Below are 19,689 nucleotides of genomic sequence, written 5' to 3' on the forward strand. Positions count from 1 at the left end.
ATTGTTACATTAATGACATTATGTCCCCAAAAGATACATTTTTATGTCTTTTTTCAATATATTTATATTATAATTAGGTTCAACTGCATTTACATGTGAATTGGAAGTCCATATTTATGTTCTCTGGTTTGACTCACATATGATTTATAACATATTATATCTTTATCCAAGAAACAAAAAGTTCACACAAAAACAATAAAGAATGCGAGTATGATGTGCTAGCGCTATGTGTATATAAGACTAATAAACTCATCATAGATACCAGGACTAAATGATGTATATGAAAGTTGAATGTCATCCAATTAACCATCGAGTCGGTAGTTGTATAACCCGATAAAGATAGAAGCATAATACCAAGCAAAATCATGCAATTGTATAACGACGATTTTTTTAATTTTTTTGATGTCTGTTTGGTTTTATGCAAAAAAATAAATATAAAAAAAATAGGTTAATCTTCGTTTATCTGTGTAAGAATGATTTATTTTCCATTTATATATATTAAATTTTGAATGGTAAAAAATATGATTCAAACAGGTGTTGTTAATAAGTTTGCTTTTTTTTACATTTTTTTGCAGAATTTTGCATCATCAAAATTCGCACAATATAAAAAAAACCGCTTAAAATATCACTCAAACTTGTTGGTTTAAAAATAGGAACACAAACACATATAACTTGCTATCGAAATTATTAATTTTGGAATTAACTTTTCATTTTAGAAAGAAATTTTAGTTTTATACCATTTTTAAAATCTTCCGAAAATAGAACTTATATGAAATAAAGTATATATCTTTGTTTGAGTTATTACATTACTGTATTCCAATCGTGAACAACTGTAAATATAACATGTTTGTTTTCACTTCTAGTATTGAATTAAAAACATACTGTACAGTGCGAGTTAGTTTTAATACTGCTAGAATTAACAGGAAAAAAACAATTTAAGATAAGATATTTGCACTGAACGTTCAACCGTTAATTTTGTTTTCTATACCAAACGTTTTAATTGTTTCTTGACTTGTCGTTTTCGACGGTAATTTTCTTATAAGAATTTCTGTAAACAGCAAATAAAGGAAAAAGAAATATATTGCTTTTCAAAATCATCACTAATGTTTAGGAAAAATACAACTTATTTAGAATTTTTCCCATTTTTTATCGCAATGGTGATTTAACAACAATGATAGTTTAAATAGATGATATACATTTTGTAGACCTTAAACATGTCTTTCCTTTTGCAAAATGTTAAGTTTGAATATATTGTATTTGATTAAATATGCAAATGGAATGAAATGCAAAATAAACAAGTTTGTAACGTCTTCTTAGGTACACAATATTATGTAATAGAATCTTAAAAGAATGCATACACATACTGTATCATTTTTACTTAACAACAGTATTGCACACGCTGATAACACTTAATCCACTAAAAAATACTGCATTATACTGAAATAGGTAAAAAGCATTATTTCCCTAATATCTAAAAAAAAAAAAATGCAACTTTGAAGCTTTGTAACGATTTTGAAAAAATAATGTGAAAATTTGGAATAGTTTATATCTGTATATTTTATTTTTTTCAGCAACTTTCTTATCTGAAGAAACTTTAAACAACAAAAAGAAGAATACATGCTTAATTATTTTTATTAAATTTTAAATTCTTTACCTTGACTTGAAGAAAAATTCAATAAATGGTCAACTAATGAATTACGAAATCTAGATTATAGCTTGATAAAATATATGAAAACACCTTTCGAGTTGTTTGTTATACTCTAAAGACCACTAAAAAATCAAGAATCAATACATTCTGATGAATAGGAGTGATAAAGTTATAATTTTGTATAAATTTTTATTGATATTTCTGCCTTTTTTGCAAGAGTTGTCTCCCTTTTCAATGCAACTCTCCATAGGAATTTTAAATGGTGATTTCTCCTCAAGTTAGATTTTTATGGGCCTCTTTTCTGTGAATATTTGGGGTATAATGCTAAAGATTAAAACTTTAAAATCTTCTGTTGCAATTACTTTCGGGTTAGGGTCAAATTTATGTTAGATTGACTGGACTTTTCAAGAAAAACTTGAAAAAGAAGGGCGAAAGATACCACAGGAACAGTCAAACTCATAGATTGAAAATATACTGACAAATGACATTGAGAACAAATTGATCTCACTTCCTTAAAAGATTAATCACGCCTCTATATTGCCACGCTTTCATAAACCCATCTACTATTAATGTAAAAAATGGCTTGTTTCTGAACCTTGCTGACCGTAACATTATCCGTTATTAGATCCTGTCATTTATGGTCATATTGCAATATGGCGGGAACTGATTGGAATTTTAGCTGTTGACCATTTCTTTGAGATTCTACATATCTAGAATTGGTTCATGTATCGATACAAAATAAAATATCTACTTAGCTTAATGAGAGAGAACAAGGTTTTCTCGATAGCTATATGTAATTATCCCCAGAAAAAGCATACGTAATAACCATTGGGAATTACTTAGATCTGTTAACCGCAAGTAGGATTTTAACTTAAATAGAAGTTAATATTTTACACAGATTTTCAGGGCTGCAACATTTATCGTTTAGAATGGAAAATTGTAAGATATGAACTCCTAAAATGTGAACAAATTAGTTTAATAATTCCTTCCATAATCTTTAACTATATCGTATGCCATTTATTTTTTAAAAGCATTAACTCTTCCGTAAATAAACCCTGATACATACGTTTAATTAATTCTAGCGTCTGGTCGATTTTCAAAAGTTTACAGGAAACTATAATACATGGAATTAAAATGGTTCCTGAACCTTAATTCCTGCATTTCTTCACTTTCTTCAATACTTAATCAAATAAAACAAATTCAATCATTGCGTATTGAAGTTTTATTTACGTGAGACATTTACCGGTTCGTGTTCGTCTGTACTGTTCATGACGTTATTGTATAATACTATATATTTCAAAGCACGTGATCACCCTACTAAGTCAATCTGTGATACCCGTATCAAGTCTTTGAAACGTGAGCAGACATTATAAGTGACGTCACAATATTTGAAGAGAAGGTACACGTGAAGTCCCAATGTGTTAGGAGATGCTATTAACTTACTCTTTTCAGTCGTTAACCTTTCTTAGAAAGGAGGTACACTTAGTAATAGAATGATGAATAGATAATAATATTTTTCTACGTAGAGGTCGTTTAATATCAGTGATCCGCGAAAACGTTCAAATTGTGGCTTGCGGTTAAAATCAATATGTAAGAAATAAAAAAAACTTGATAATCTATACGTAGACGCCAGTTTGATTTGTTACAATTTGGCTAAAAATCCTTGTATAGGTGTAATACCACCATTGATTTTCCCCTATTAGTCTTTGTTAAATTTGCACTTTTCAAAAATTTGTGCAGAATTTATCTTTGTTTCAAATAAAGAAATACTTGGCATGAGTAAAGTTTTATCCTGATGTCCAGTTCTATAGAAAAACTTTCACATAACATTTCATTGCATATAAGAAAATAACCATCATTGGAAGTTAACCAATCAAATTTCTCCCCTTATTCTATATGTGTTTAGGTTTAGTCATCATGTAACCGCAACATTACAAAATTTTCTATTGAAATCACAAATAAAAAATAATGGTGTTTAGAAATACCCAAGACATATGTTTATGACACAGAAATAGTTTTACTGCAATAAAATGTAGGATTAATTATCTACAACGGTCAAATTCAAGGGAATATTTTTTAGACCTACTTTCGTATACAACCGGATGTGACATACCATGATTTGGTGGTATTACACCTATATGGCTGACACGATTTACGAGCATTTAACCCACTTCTCTGGCGTCACTGTACATTTTTTTAGATTAAGTTTTTTAAGAATGTTCTCACCATTGTGTTAACTATAATTAAACTTTAAGCTTAAGCTTTCAAGCTTTTAATCTCTAAAATCACAATTTTATGTATATGGTTAGAACGAAAGAGTGTTGTTTTCACTAATCATTGTAGTCTTCAGTATTCTTATGGTACCAATCCACCACGATAGATGATATTATCTTTCTGATAACCCATTTTCAATGCGTTTTCCTTTGTCGAAACGCACCAATAAACTGTATAAGTGTCCGCTGTTGATTTTTTAAATATTTTTTTCAAATGTATGTTATGTTTTAGTTTTTGACATATCATTGTTTTTTTATTTGATGTTACTAGGATCATTAACAAAAGAAAGATTTGCGATGCATATTAAATCGTTCCAAATAATATGTTCCCCTAAATTAAAGGAACACGTTATCAAAAATGTGACAACTAGAAGTAACTTTCAAAATGAATCGAACACTTTATTTACAAATATACAAAAACATTTATTCTAGATATCCTACTATCCTACTCGTACATGTATGAGATGTCATATGCAACTAATATTGCTCGTTGATTTTTGTTTAACAATTCACTCGTTTACTCTTTTCAGTTTTTTTCTACATAAACTTTCATGACACATATATATACATGTCGTATTGCTTTGCTAGTCATAATTAACGCGTCTTCTTCTACCTAACACTTCGTATTTAGTTACTCTGAAATCAGTGACCAATTTAAATGAAACTTTCTATTTAATAATACATCGCCCTTATTTTTGCAGGATCCCTCTGCCAAACTGAATTTTGTCATTTTCTGTAACTGTAGTCATCGTAAACTGCAGTTAAGATGTCTATCTTAGACTGTCATAGAAAAGTTTATCAAAAGCAGTAAAAAAGCAAATCCATCAAAGACTCTTCAAAAATCCATCTATATGGACAATATCTAATAACTCTATTTCATTTAAACATCGGTAATGGAAAATACATGTTTGATGTTTTTCAATATATACATCAATATGTATCAATGGATCTAATTGAGGGGTGGAGGCAAACAGCATATGGTTTGTGAATTAAAATAGAAAACATTAGCCTGTAGTCTATGTTTTACGTTTTACTATGTAAATCATATGTATATTACATCGGTTCTGTTACGTTTCATTAAACAAATGTGTATCTAGAATCCTCAAAAGATCTTGTTTCTAATTCATAATAATATCAATTATCTTGTGATTTACTCTAATGGTTAGTTTTCAAAATATTTCTAAACTAATGGCTGATCAAAACGTCTGTTTAGTTTTGTATGCATATTTTTCTCCAATAATTTCAGTTTAGTTTATGTGTAGTAATTGACATGTACAAACACGCCCGCAGTTATAGTATACGTGGCACATTTGGGAACAACAATCAACATGTACTGATGATAAATATTCCATATCAACTTCACAAATAAAAAAAATATTGACAGATGTACCCCTATTTTTTTTTGGAAACATTTTTACCTGTTATGTCTGTTCGCTTTGTTCACAAATCGTTTTCAATATAATGGAATTACAAGTGAGAGGTTTAGCTAGGTTAATTCACGATTTCTACTTGGGAACATGCCTGTACCAAGTCAGGAATATGACAACTGTCTTACATTATTTAAACGTGTTTCAGCTTTTGCTTTTGCCATATGATTAGAGACTTACCTTTCTGAATTTTCCTAGGGGTTCAGTATTTTTGTGATTTTTCTTTTTTTTATATACAAAATAGCATGCACATAATTGAATTACAATTAACAAACTATACTAGTAAGAAGATACCATGGAAGGGGTGGTGGTGGTGGAGGCAGATAGCATCATGCTATAAGGAAAAGGCTGAATTAAAATACAAATCATAGTCTTATATATACTGGAGAAACTTAAGATCATAACAATATTACCTCAATAAAACCGAGGATTATAATTAACAGTATAATACTAAATAGGATGGAATACCTGTTCCTACTATCTTATAAATGAAAGTGTAAATATTTGGTATAATAAAAACATGTACTCACATTGTGTATTCACTGAAGTGTCAACATTCTTTCCATTCTGGTAATTTCTTGCCAAGGTTCTGTAATTTTCACTAACCATTATACAGTTCTGTATTTATTTGGAATGCAATTTTTTAGATGTTCTGAAAAACAGAATTTTAATGTATTTTTGGTGATTTGTCTTCGGCATAATCTTCTAATATTCACCTCATTCATAGAGCATATATCATTATATTGCACTGGCACGGATTCGTATTTCATTATAATATAAAAAAAATAAGATGTGGTATGATTGTCAATGAGACAAGTGTCAACATAAGACCAAAATGACACAAACAATAACAACTATAGGTCACCGTAAGGCCTTCAACAATGAGCAAATATCATACCGCATAGTCAGCTATTAAAGGCCCCTATAAGAAAATGTAAATTGTTATCAAAAGTACTGGGATTATAACTTAGTACGCCATACGGGCGTTTCGTCTACATAAGACTCATCAGTGACGCTCATATCGAAATATTTATAAAGCCAAACAAGTATAAAATTGAAGAGCAATGAGAATCCAAAATTCCAAAAAGTTAAAACAATTCAAACGAGAAAACTAACGGCCTTATGTATGTAAACAAATTAACGAAATACAAATATGTAACACATAAACAAACGACAACCCCTGAAATACAGGCTCCTGACTTGGGACAGGCAATAACATGAATAACGTGGCGGGGTTAAACATGTTAGCGGGATGTTATGCATGTTTGATATGTATTCTGATAGGAACAACATAAGTTACAGATTTAACTCAAGATAAAACATGTTTAACTTATACAAAACTTTCATTGTGAAAATTATTACTAAACTAAAAAAAGTGCTGGCTGTTACCCTGAACGGTTGGAAATTTAAATTACAATTTGTAATTCCAATGAATTACAGAAAATGCGTAATTCTGCGATACAAGCAGTTTTGTTTTTATGAATTAAATATTTTTGTACTTATACTTACTTACAACAATATTACTTGCGATAGTACGAAACTTACCCAATATATTGCGCTCAGTGGGATATTTTATTTGTAGTGGTCAGAAGAGATATTTAACTTAAGAAACACTCTTGATCGATTGTCCGATTTTAATTTTAATGTCAGGTAAGTGCTTCTTCTTACCACTTCTTGGTACGCATTGTTTAGTTTAGATTGACATTTTAACCTTTTTACTCGAAAGTGATAATATATTTAACACCTCTATATAAATTCTCTGTGTCTAGCAACTATACGCCTTCTTTTGCTGTCTCAGATTTTAAATGTTATCAGAAGAGCTATAAGTTTTGTTGAAATTTCTATAAAAGGATACGAAACCAGTAATTGATTCAATAAATTTTCGATCTTGTAGCATGATAAAAACATATTTCACAGCGTAGATTTAAAAGACCTCCAGTCTTTTTCAAATTATAGGATATTTATATGTTTTATAACATCTACTCAAAGAATAAATCGCAGTTCTAGTGTCTTCCAGAAGATCTGTGGGCATATTGCAATTAATACTTCCGATTTAAAACATAACCATATTAAACTAAAAAAATTAAAACCACTCCTATCGACACAAACATATTTCTTTTATCAAAAACATAAAAAAGATAATTAGAGTGTCTCTTAATAGTGAATACAGCTAACTTTCATAAGGTCAGGTGAACAATTGTCCAAAACGAAAGTGAAAACCATCGGAATTATATGAAACCCACATCTGCTGCTTAAAAAGGTAACTATTGATTATTTCATATTCATTGTTTTAAAATTTTACCAGAGTCACACCAAGCGTTCAGTATCAATGTCGGATTGTCAGTAGACATGTTAGATTGACATCAATTGATGTATGTACTCTGCGACAAAGTCAAAATGTCACTAGTGACTTGACAAACTCGAGCATTGTAATGAAAAGATTGCAGACTATTTAATATCTTTTTGTTTTTTGCCATTTCACTGTCAGTTTGTCCTCGATTTATGTGTTTGAATATCCATTTTGGTATTTCCATTCTCACTTTATATTACCTAAGGAAATTGGCTGAACAATTTTTATGATTTAACGTGTAATTCTAAAATAAAGAGATTACAGTGAGAATGAAAACAGGAAATGTGTCAACGAGACGACAACCCGACAAAAGAGCAGAAAACCGCCTGAGGAAACCAATGCAATGGGTCTTCAACTCGGCGAGAAATTGCCGAACCCGGAGAGTTGCTTAAAAAAAAAAAAATGTGAACTTTTTGAGTACGTTGTTAAGCATTTGAATATTCATCGCAAAACTTATCTTAATAGTTTGCAAATACTATTAGCTACGATTTCTAACTCTGCCATTAATTGAATCGTGTACAAAGAAAAAGATACCACGTATACAATCACAAACCCAAAATGTTTTATTCTTCGTACTTGTGACAAAAAAAAGAGACGATATATTAAATATCAAAATAATCAAAGAATTATTCAAAGTTAGAAAATAGTAACAGTTAGATTACTAATTATTGCTGTTCTAAATCGAACAATTTATAGATAATAGATACCTGCTGGTTTACAATGTTGTACACTAGAAGAGCGTTTCTTCTTTAAAAGACGGACGAGTTAAACAGTTGAGAGGCCAATGAAATACAAAGTTGAAGAGCATTGAGGACCAAAAATTTCGAAAAGTTTTGACAAAGACAAGTAAGGTAATCTATTCCGCGGGTAGAACATCCTTAATATTTCGAAAAAAAGAAGTTTAGTAAACAGTTTACCTACAATGACCATATTCAAACACAAAAGTGCAGACTACTTGACTATTTGACTACTTGTGGAAAACCCTCCACCAGCATGATACATGTAAAACAGTTTACTCTTTTCCTGTAACGCAACCGGACTTCTTTGTTTTGGTATTCATGCGTTTTCTAATGCTTTTGTTTGTTACTTTGATTTGTCATCCATTATTTTGAACATCGGTAAATTATATTTCCTCGACAACTCTGTATCTTATGTGAATAGTAGTTTTAGACTTTCGGTACAGTTTCGGATGACAAAATATTTTGGGAAAAATTATCCTGACAAAATATTATAAACGCATAGACATCAGATGCATGAAACTTATTAATATATATTTTATCAGAATTCAGAAAATCATGCCGTCTACAATGGTCACATTTATGATTTTCAAGTGTTGCTTTTTGTTATCTATTAATCATGTTTTTCTTTGTATAATATGTTCTCCTATTTATTTGTATTGTAGTCCTGTAATATTATGTTGTCATCTCAATGTTATATTTAACTTTGCCATTAAAGTGCGAGGTTTGGCATGCCTCAAAACCAGGTTCAACCCACCACTTTTATTCCCCTTTAAAAGTGTCCTGTACCAAGTCAGGAAGATGGCCATTGTTATATTATTGTTCGTTTATGTGTGTGTTGTATTTTAACGTTGAGTCGTTTGTGTTTTCTCTTATTTTTGAGATATTGAGATAAGACGTGGCACGGTACTTGTCTATCCCAAATTCATGTATTTGGTTTTCATGTTATATTTGTTATTCTCGTGGTGTTTTGTCTGATGCTTGGTCCGTTTCTGTGTGTGTTACGTTTCGGTGTTATGTCGTTGTTCTCCTCTTATATTTAATTCGTTTCCCTCGGTTTTAGTTTGATACCCCGATTTTGTTTTTTGTCCATGGATTTATGGGTTTTGAACAGCGGTATACTACTGTTGCCTTTATTTAATGGATCGATCATAATTTTCACTCAATCTTTTTCTGGTACTTTTTCTCAAACATTCGAAACAAAACATTAGAAATAACAAAAATTCCGAATTCAAAGAAAAATTCAAATCGGTAAATTTGTTAATCAAATGGCATAATCAAAAGCTAAAACACTTCGAACGAATGGCAAACAAACTGATTTCATCTTGACTTGGTACAGCGTTTCCTTATTTGGAAAATGGTGGTCGAAACCTGTGTTGAAGTTTCTTCAATAGATTATAATCAACGATGCTTAAAATGAAGTTATCACTCCTGTTCATCTGTACTTTTTACAAACATACTACTTCGGCTAGAAACAATGATATATTACATCTCTCTCATGAGCCATGCTGATGTATCTTCACAAGTACGTAGTCATGTTGAAATGGTTTATTGATGATATATATGATCGGCAATGATATGCTTACAGATTGCATGATCATCTTATGGAAACAAGAAAACATATTAATTGAAGACGAATTACTTTTGATATTGTAACTTAATTGAACAAACTAATCAAAATTTTATAATGACGTCCGGTCGTATTGCTACGGTACCAATACTATATATATATATAATTCTTGAGTTTATCAAATTCAAATATAAAAAATATTCTATGGTGTGCTAATATGATTTATTTTATACTTTTGCTAATGGTGAGACTGATTATGTTTAATTTTAAAAAATCAAAATTATTAATTCTAAAAATAGATGAATTGCTGGGCTTTTAAATGCTAGCAGTTCTTATACGATTGTCTTAAACCCTTTAATCCATACACATTATACAAAACAAGACAACACTATTAGGGAATCGAAAAAGATCGAGACTGTATACATCCATCGACATTATATGTCTCTCCTAGATTAACGATGTAATTTGTGTAACAATCAGTCAATTTTTAGATCTTTCAACTTTTTTTTTATGTTTAATCGAAAATATGGGTGCGGAAAACCATGTTCAAATAAGGGTAACACTAAGACACGTCGTATTGGTCAAATACTCGTCGTTAATACTGACATCTTTTGTATTATCGATTTAAGTCGTTGCTTTTTTACCATAACCCTAGTGTAACAGTGGTTTTTTTTGTTAGAAGCGCATGACTTTTAATGAACGTCGAAGTTCGTATAAAATGACCTTGTCAATACCATCTGTATTTTCGGGAAATGAATGAAAAATCAACAAAAGTATCTAACAAACTTGTTGTTTGCTCTTTTTGATTATTGGTAGCTTGTCTTTGTGAAGGAAATATTATTTAATTCTATAACAGCGTCATTGGTAGAAAAGTTTGGTTTATTGATATCAACAAATCCACTTTGTCATAACTTTGCTAGAACTAAGTTCAATGTCATTTATTGAAAATATTGACGCATTATATCAAAAGTACTCAATCATTTTATCGTGAGAAACATTAAACCATTGAGCTTTTTATCCTACACTGTAAAGGTCAAAGAGTAAAATTATTTGACTAACTGTACAGTATTGAATCCACTTTTGAAGGATTGTTGTGTACAAATATGAAAATTGTCAGGTTTTGTTTGATATTGAACCTGGATATTGAATATATAATGAGGGACTGGTTTCGAATTTCTGGTCGCTGTCTATACCAACAAGGTTTTAACTGATTTATTAAAGGTCATTCATACATTTGGGAGTTTAAAATAAGGGTTTCGTTTATATCTCAAACTTAAACTTTAAAAAAAAAAAATCAGCGAAAAAAAGAAATCAAAATTTAATATTCCATATAGATTAATGTGCTTAGCTTATCTTCATTTTGCATACTATTGTGTTTAATAAATGCTCCATAAACAAATTTATGTCCAGCTAATTCAGAATATCGATCTTAAATATAATCTACTTATTTAAAACAGTCATTACTGTAAGAACTAAACAACTGGATAGCAACTTTTTAAACGTACCATTCGGATGTTACATCTTTATTAAGTTTTCAAACGAACAAAATGCGAACATAAACTATAGATTAGAAAGCAATACATTGTTATTTTTAAGCATAAATCATCAAACTATTTTATCAGTAGGAATATTTGTTTGTATTATTTTGTAGAAAGGGAGGATGTATTGATTTGTGTTGTTTTACAAGCAATTATATGATTTGCGTTCTTCTTAACCCTAACAAGGCTATCTGTTAAGAAAATCACTGTATTTTACAGTCTTTATATGCTATTTGTTCACATCACTTTATACAAGTGACTAATTGGATATAAAATCAAATTTAACAACCTGTTTGAGCTTTTCTTGTAGGTTTACGATACAGCATATCCATCGACTTTATAATGTTTCATTTTACATGATTAAACAAAGTGATCATGATAAAACGTTATTTTTACTTAAATAATAAATCAAGATGACATCACAAAATATTCCAATAAATATATGCATAAAAGGACTTTTACTATGATGCAATAAAGTAAAAGCATTTTCAGATGAAAGTAATCATCCTTTTTAATGGTTTTGTTTACATCAATGAGTTGGAAAGAGTTGCGCAACGAGCACTTACGTATGTGATAGCATGTCTATATGCTTGTGATACTATGAATAACTAAAAAACATGAATACCGGTTGTCTGCAGACAAAAACAAAATTCAATTTTTCTAACAAAGAAAATGTAATACAGTACGTTTTCCTTTGATCTCTTAAATCTAGATTCATAGGATAACATAAGGATCATATTTGTAAATTATTTTGCCATGGCGTTGTCATTTGTTTTCAAATTATGAGTTTAATGTTCTTTTAGCATCTTTCACTTCTTTTTGATTACCTTGGTTTAAAAAAGCAATTGAAATTCTCTGCACTCATAGAATCACTTAAGAGATAAAATACCTCCTCCTACCCTACAGCTTTGTACTTTTTGGTTTGAAGAGGGTATTTGCATCATAATACTTGGCTTTCGCCAAAATAATATCTTTTTTAAAAACTCGTTTAATTAAGTAGGAGCACATGCCATTGTCGCCCGATAGACGGAAACATTTTAAAACTTTTTTATAACAAATTTACATAAAAGAGGGACAAAAGATACCAGAGGGACAGTCAAACTCGTAAATCGAAAATAAACTGACAACGCCATGGCTGAAAATGAAAAAGATAAATAGACCAACAATAGTACACATGACACAACATAGAAAACTAAAGAATAAAAACAACACGAGCCCCACCAAAAATTAGAGGTGATCTCAGGTGCTCCGGAAGGATAAGCAGATCCTGCTCCACATGTTGCACCCGTCGTCTTGCTTCTGCGTTTACAAATCCGGTAAATAGTCTTATTCAGTAGGTCACATTTATGAAAGGGAAGGGGATTGTAGGTGAGACGTTATAAGCACTGGTGGTAAGCGGATGGTCGTAACTAAAAGTTACGACCATCTGGAGATGGGATTCAACTCTAGGGATAAGTTTTTCTTTTCCGATTTTCGTGCACTAAAAGGTTCATTTGAACAAAACCGCTTGTATCGTACATATTATTCGGCAGTCCGGTGATATTAAAACCAAATTTGATGCATTAAAACATTCCAATTTTCGTACAATAGTCAGTAAAAAATTCAAGCATGATGCTCGTAACTAAAAAAACAAAAATATTGAGGATGGTCGTAACGTAAATTTGTGATGGTCGTAACTCTTTTTTAAATAAGACCGAATAAGGCAAGTCAAGAGTTTTAAACGTGTCTTTTATCATATGCATACTAGTATTTTATATGATGTATTTCTGAAGATTTTTTTTCATGTTTTACATACAATGTAAAATAAAGCAATGTCAATGCGTGTAACACTTATCAATTCAAATTTTAAAAGTTTTCAAATACTAGTTTTGGGGAATTTTCATTATTAAAAGTTCGATTTTAAAAATCCAAATTTTTCAAATGTCTTGAACCGAACCAGTCAAGCGTTCTAAACGTGTCTTTTGTTATATGAATATATCATATATCATATTATGTTTGTTAAGTTGTTTTCACCAAATAATAAAAACTAAATGGAGAGAGGGATACCTGTAAAGGAAGAAAATTTGAACGAATCGAACGAAACAATACAAAATGAAATGAACAGTCATATATTCTGAAAAAATAATGTATAAAATTAACAAAGAGGCAAATAGTTGAATTAATGTAAGCGGTTAAATTCATTAACAATGTAAATTTCTCAAAGTGGAGAATTCATTTTAAAACAAGAAACACAGCTCTGGTTATGATAATTCTTAGTTAGAAATAAAAAAAAAAAAAAAGTATCAAATAATTGTTTTAATTACAAAATAAATGAGTTTAAGAAAAGGCATTTTTAACAAATTGGACATCACATGAAATAACAGTATCCTGATTTTTTTCCGTTTGGAATTCGCATCTATTTGAAAACAAACTTTTTGAGGATGTACCTACTAGTTGATTTTTTTAAACCTCAATTTAAGAATGATACATTTAGTCGAAAGAGCATTAATAAGGAGTCAAAATAAGCTTAAAATATTGATAGGTTATGAAGGTCGTTATCGAGACTAGAGCATACCCGCGAATTCGTACCTGAGTTAAAGAACATACGCTTTATTATTAGCCTGGATGCTTAGACGTCTTATTGTTGTTTGGTGAAATCAAGCTGATAATCAGGTGCACAGTAATGTCCAATGACGAAGTCCATGAGTAGCTTGTAGCCATTCATACAATGTAAACATATAACTTACACAAAATTTTCAACCTGCATACCGGGATTTGTATGTTGCAGTACATTTAGTTTGACCTAAGCCCTTGTAATATTATCCTGGCTACAAGCTTTAGCCTGGCTACAAACTAGTATTTTATTTTACTCTTAAATTCAGTGCATGTAGCAGTGTAAAATATATATCAACAATATTCCTACTTTCGAGGTTAACACAATGTTCATTGCGTGGATTCAGTTTTCATTGCATACTAATACTTAGAACTAATATCAATGCTATACAGCAATATATAATCATTATGTAATCGATAAAAAATAACGACAACACGTAATAAAATCCTGGGTTGAGTTCAATATCGTAGCGGCTACGTAGCTGCTACCAATATCTAAGTAACAACTAGTCTATAGCTACATGTTCAATCGTCAAAATCTACGTAGCACTACGTAGCAGCTACGATATTGAACTCAACCCTGGCTCAAAAGTGCTTTTGTGGATTCTATTTCCTCATGAACGACCAAAAGACGAATATTTGAAGGCCAATAGTTTATAAGACAATAACAATTTTAAGTCAAGGAGTAAACAAAGACTCAAAGACTCAAAGACTTATACGAACTGCAATAAATGATTTAAAGATGATTGTTCAGAATTGTACGTTTAATAATTTCATCTGCCGACATGATTGCAGATAAAAAAAAGTCGTAAATAAAAAACACTAAAAACAAATATTAGGGAATACACGTGCACTAATAATTTCATGCTTTAACGTACACTAAAAAATATATTACTTCTCAACCCTAACATACTTTTTGGCTTAATGCGAGTTGATTAGTTTTTACTGTTGCTCCTAAATGATGAGCGTTTGAAATCCATCAAAAATGTGTATGTTTAATAATTCTCTAGCTTAATTTCTGCATATCATTACCAGAGTAACAAATAATATTGTTTGTAGCAAATCATATATTACATCTGAGTCTATTACCTTTACAATTAAAGTACATTTATAAAAGTTTGTCTAAATACTCGAGTTACGGTCATATTCCAAAGTTACGACCATCTTGTGTCGGTTACGACCATCATCCAAAATACTATAGTTGAAGTTACGACCATCACACATTTAAAGTTACGACCATCGTGCTTGAATTTTTGAATGACTATTGTACGAAAATTGGAATGTTTAAATGCATCAAATTTGGTTTTAATATCACCGGACTGCCGAATAGTATGTACGAGACAAGCGATTTGGTTCAAATGAACCTTTTAGTGCACGAAAATCGAAAAGAAAAACTTATCCCTAGAGTTAAATCCCATCTCCGCATGGTCGTAACTTAAAGTTACGACCATCCGCTTACCACCAGTGTATAAGGAACATATCCGATACCATTTGTGAAACGTTAATTCCATGACGGTCAACCAATTAGTGATGGCGTCCGTAAAATTTACGAAGTGATGATTTCAACTTCATCATTTGGAACTCTTGGTTTAATTGCTTTCTTGTGAGCAGCAGCCCTCTATCAAGACAATTATGATAGGAAATGCAAGCACGGGAATATCGTATTGATTAGGAGATATATACACCGTATGCAGGTGCTGCTGGAAGTTTTCTTCTTAGAAATGGGAAGTTCACAATCGGAAAGCTGAAATCAGCATTTTTTTGTCGTAAAATTTTGTTTTCAACCGACCCTCATTGTCAATTTTTAGTTGTAAGTCAAGATATGAGGCCGACTAAACTGTATCTGTTGTATCCTTTATCTCTAGTTCGATGGGATAGATGAATTCAACATAGTAACCAAATTTTGAATTATTTAGTGAAAGAACATCATCTTTACAGCGGAAAGTAGAGTTCAAGGATATAGCTTACTTCTAATGTTTCTTCCTAAGTATGAAGTCAGTCTCATAATAATAAAGAAAAACAAGTCAGCAAGTAGAGGGACACAACATACATATCATACATGCAAAAAAAAACACGATCAAATACATGGAAAAATAAACTAGCTTACAGAGACGTCTGTTTGAATTGTATATTACAATGAGACATTTTGTAAGTTGATAGTTTAAAAGGCTAATTTAGATCTACATAGTTAACTGTACTTTCGGACATTATCAAGATATTGACTCTCAGTCTTTTTCAGTTGTAAAACTGACGTAAGTAGCTTGTCCTCCAGTTGACACTCGCGTCATTGAATGCAATTGTTACTAAATTCTTAAACCTCATGTTATCATATCAAACTGATTTTATTATTAAGATATATAAAACATGGCATTAATATTACATTACATATCTGTAATTAACTGACTATTTCAGCTGCTCATCACAGTTCTGAAGATTTATTAATTGGAGATGTATCCTGCAAATGACTTGAATTTATTTCTATGTTGTTGTACAAGGAGTATTGGCTTGATACATTTGTCGTGGTGTGTTCTTTGTATTTGTTGTTTGAACTTGTAAATCACATCTGTATTGAAGTTTAAAATTAAACAAAACAGTGTGGAAAAGGAAAGATGTTGTCACGAAAAACTCAATCATCATCTCAAATATTAAAAATCATACTTTACATTTTTTAACACACAAACAAATGAAACCTGATTTTACATGAGGAGAAGCCCGGATCAAAATTATCAAAAGATATACCATTGACTGCCATCACTAATACGAATCTATCGGCAAATGAACCAACATTATAAAATAATAATCGTGTTGCATCGAAAGATGGTTTCATAAAGAAGAAAGGTAAAGGTATTCAAAAAAGAACATACAAACAAAAAATGCAGATAAAGATTTCAAGCATTAAATCTGTTTTTCTTTTATGCATATCGAATGGTCTTTTTAAGCTATATATATACAAGTCTTATTCAATTAAAATATTTCTGAAATCAACAATCTTAGCATTTTTTTCACAAAATTTTACCACGTAATATAAAAATAATCCATGATATAATAATATATTATCTTCATGTTATCATTGCTTCAAAAACTATTCAGAGTCTTCTAGTCAATAAAACATTTAAAATTTATCTAAAACTTAGTAGTGTTAACTATTTGTAATTTTGCACCTTAATACATAGTGTGACCCAGAGTGCATTAGTGTTTTATTCATAAAATTTGTCATTGGCTGTATTATTTATGGAACGTAGCTGATAATTGTTCTTCATAAAAAAAGACATTTAAATCTATTAATCCAAAATGCATTTTTATTCAAGTCTAAGCTTTTTTCATAACATACATTCTAGAAAGTGAACCATTATTTTCGTGTTGCTTACATTTTATTAAAATGCTTATGCATTAGACATTTACTGTCCAACATAACTTCTTCAAAGATTCTCATTTCGAAATGTAATTTTCAAAGCAGTAAAATCTCAAATGTTGAATAATGAATATCTTTAAAATTTTACCTTACCTTCAACTCGATATATATTCCGATATCATAGATTTAGCTTTGTGTATTAAAGGATTCCATCTTTTCCTTAAACACAATTAGTTGAAATCACATTGACTTTATATCAATAAAAGTCCATGTCAGCTATAATCAGTGTGCATGTGTCTAGATACATTACAGACTAACGACAATTAGTCCAATTTGTATTGCTTATAGTTATTACAAATATTATATGATTGGTCTTCGTTTGTGCTGGCCTCATCAGTTCTATCAATGAAGCATCATCCACATTCCGTTATAGTTATTGGTGAATTATTGAATAATGGTATCAAGTATTTTTCGATTTCTCTCAATTGGTCAAATAACCTATCTAGTTAGTTAAAATGAACAATTATAACAAATATATGGTATTACCGCGACTAGGATAGTTTTGATTAATTATAATGATAATAGTTCCAAACAAAAAATATAATATGTTAACTATACATTGTTTTGAAAGAATTCTATATTAATAGAATTAAGATTTTCAACGATATACTCTTGTATATATTTATTAGAACCTCTTAAATTTTTCTACAAAAGGGAGATGAGGTAAATTCGGTGTATTAGCTTTAATTATGATTATTTAAGTATCTTGTTGCTTCAGACCACACAAACTTTAAAAGTACAAGCACCTGTCACAATGGCAAACAGAGCAAATTTACCAATTGATATCATTTCCCTGTTTGTTCAAACATAGCAACTTTAATATGGATAATCAGAAAAAAGATCAACAGGGTATTAAAAGCAATTTAATTTCAAAATCATTTTGTATTCAGGAAGGTTCCCTTTATAATATTGCAGACTCACTGTTTTGGTTAGGCTTTACTTTGCATCTTTTTTAGTATTAGCTAGTCTTCAATGTTTGTATTAGGTCTTGGATTTTCATTTATATTTTAGCCTCTCTCCTTACTAAAGAGGAACTCATTTTCAAAATCAGTATCTGGTGCAGTTTACTTGAATGATAAACTTATCGTAGATTGCAAGAGTAAAATTTAGAAATTCCCCAAAAATGCATATTGCTGAAATACAGCAATGAAAGCATAAAGAATACAAAACATACGGAAACGTGGATTGATCTATGGTAAATGTCACTGTTTTCACAATTACGATATTATCAATTTGCAACAATTGCTTCAACAACCTTTCAAATTCTTCTAGTCAATCTGAAATAACTAACATTATTTAAAACTTGTGCTAACTATTATTAATCTTGCACGTTATTCCATAAGGTGACCCAGAGTACATTGGTGTTTTATTCATAAAATTGGTCACTGGCTAAACTGTTTATGGAACCTATACGATATTTATTTCTTCTAAAAAAGATAATCGTACAGAAGACACAACATAGAAATATTAAGACTAAGCAAAACGAACCTCACTTACAACTCCGGAAGGGTAAGCAAATCCTGCTCCACATGTGGCACCCATCACGTTGCTTATGTTATAACAAATCCGGTAATATACATGCAATTAATTTAGAGTTTAATTTGCAATCGATTTATGTGAATTAAACAATATATACTTGAAAGTTAAAACGTTATTTTTCTATTGTTTACATTTAATGGTGTTTTGCATTAGACTTCAGCTGTCCCACATAACTACTGCAACTCTTCTTATTTCTAAATGTAACTATCAAAGCAGCAACATCTTGAATGTTGAATAATGTATGTCACTAAAATTTTACCTTACCTTCCACTCGACAAATATTCCGATATCATAGATTTAGCTTTATGAATTAAAGAACTCCTACTTTTCCTTAAACACAATAAGCTGAAATCACATTGACTTTATTTCAATGAAAGTCCTTGTCAGTTGTAATCAGTGTGCATTTGTCTAGATACATTACAGACTAACGACAATTAGTCCAATCTGTATTGCTTATAGTTATTACAAATATTATATGATTGGTCAGTTCTATCACTGAAGCATCGTTCACATTCCGTAATATTTATTGGTGCATTATTGAATAATCAAGTATTTTTCGATTTCTGTCAATTGGTTAAATAATCGATCTATTTAGTTAAAATG

At 30.4% G+C, this 19,689-nt stretch overlaps 1 protein-coding gene across 2 annotated transcripts in view; it reads right to left on the minus strand.

Annotated features, from left to right (window-relative positions):
* LOC134725943 (synaptotagmin-15-like) overlaps positions 1-19,471 on the minus strand; it is a 112,556-nt gene extending 93,085 nt beyond the window's left edge. The window contains exons 1-2 of one of the 2 annotated variants that reach the window (XM_063590253.1): positions 19,351-19,471; positions 5,879-6,000 (exon numbers count right to left, since the gene is read on the minus strand). In XM_063590253.1, the coding sequence (XP_063446323.1) occupies positions 5,879-5,957 (79 nt within the window). In that variant the 5' untranslated portion in view covers positions 5,958-6,000; positions 19,351-19,471. Of the gene's footprint in view, positions 1-5,878; positions 6,001-17,640; positions 17,791-19,350 lie in introns of those variants that run through there. The other variant, XM_063590255.1, reaches the window with a different exon arrangement.
* Between the last annotated feature and the right edge of the window lie 218 nt (positions 19,472-19,689).

The sequence above is a fragment of the Mytilus trossulus genome, chromosome 7 (genome assembly GCF_036588685.1).
Source record: "Mytilus trossulus isolate FHL-02 chromosome 7, PNRI_Mtr1.1.1.hap1, whole genome shotgun sequence".
NCBI classification, from domain to species: Eukaryota; Metazoa; Mollusca; class Bivalvia; order Mytilida; family Mytilidae; genus Mytilus; species Mytilus trossulus.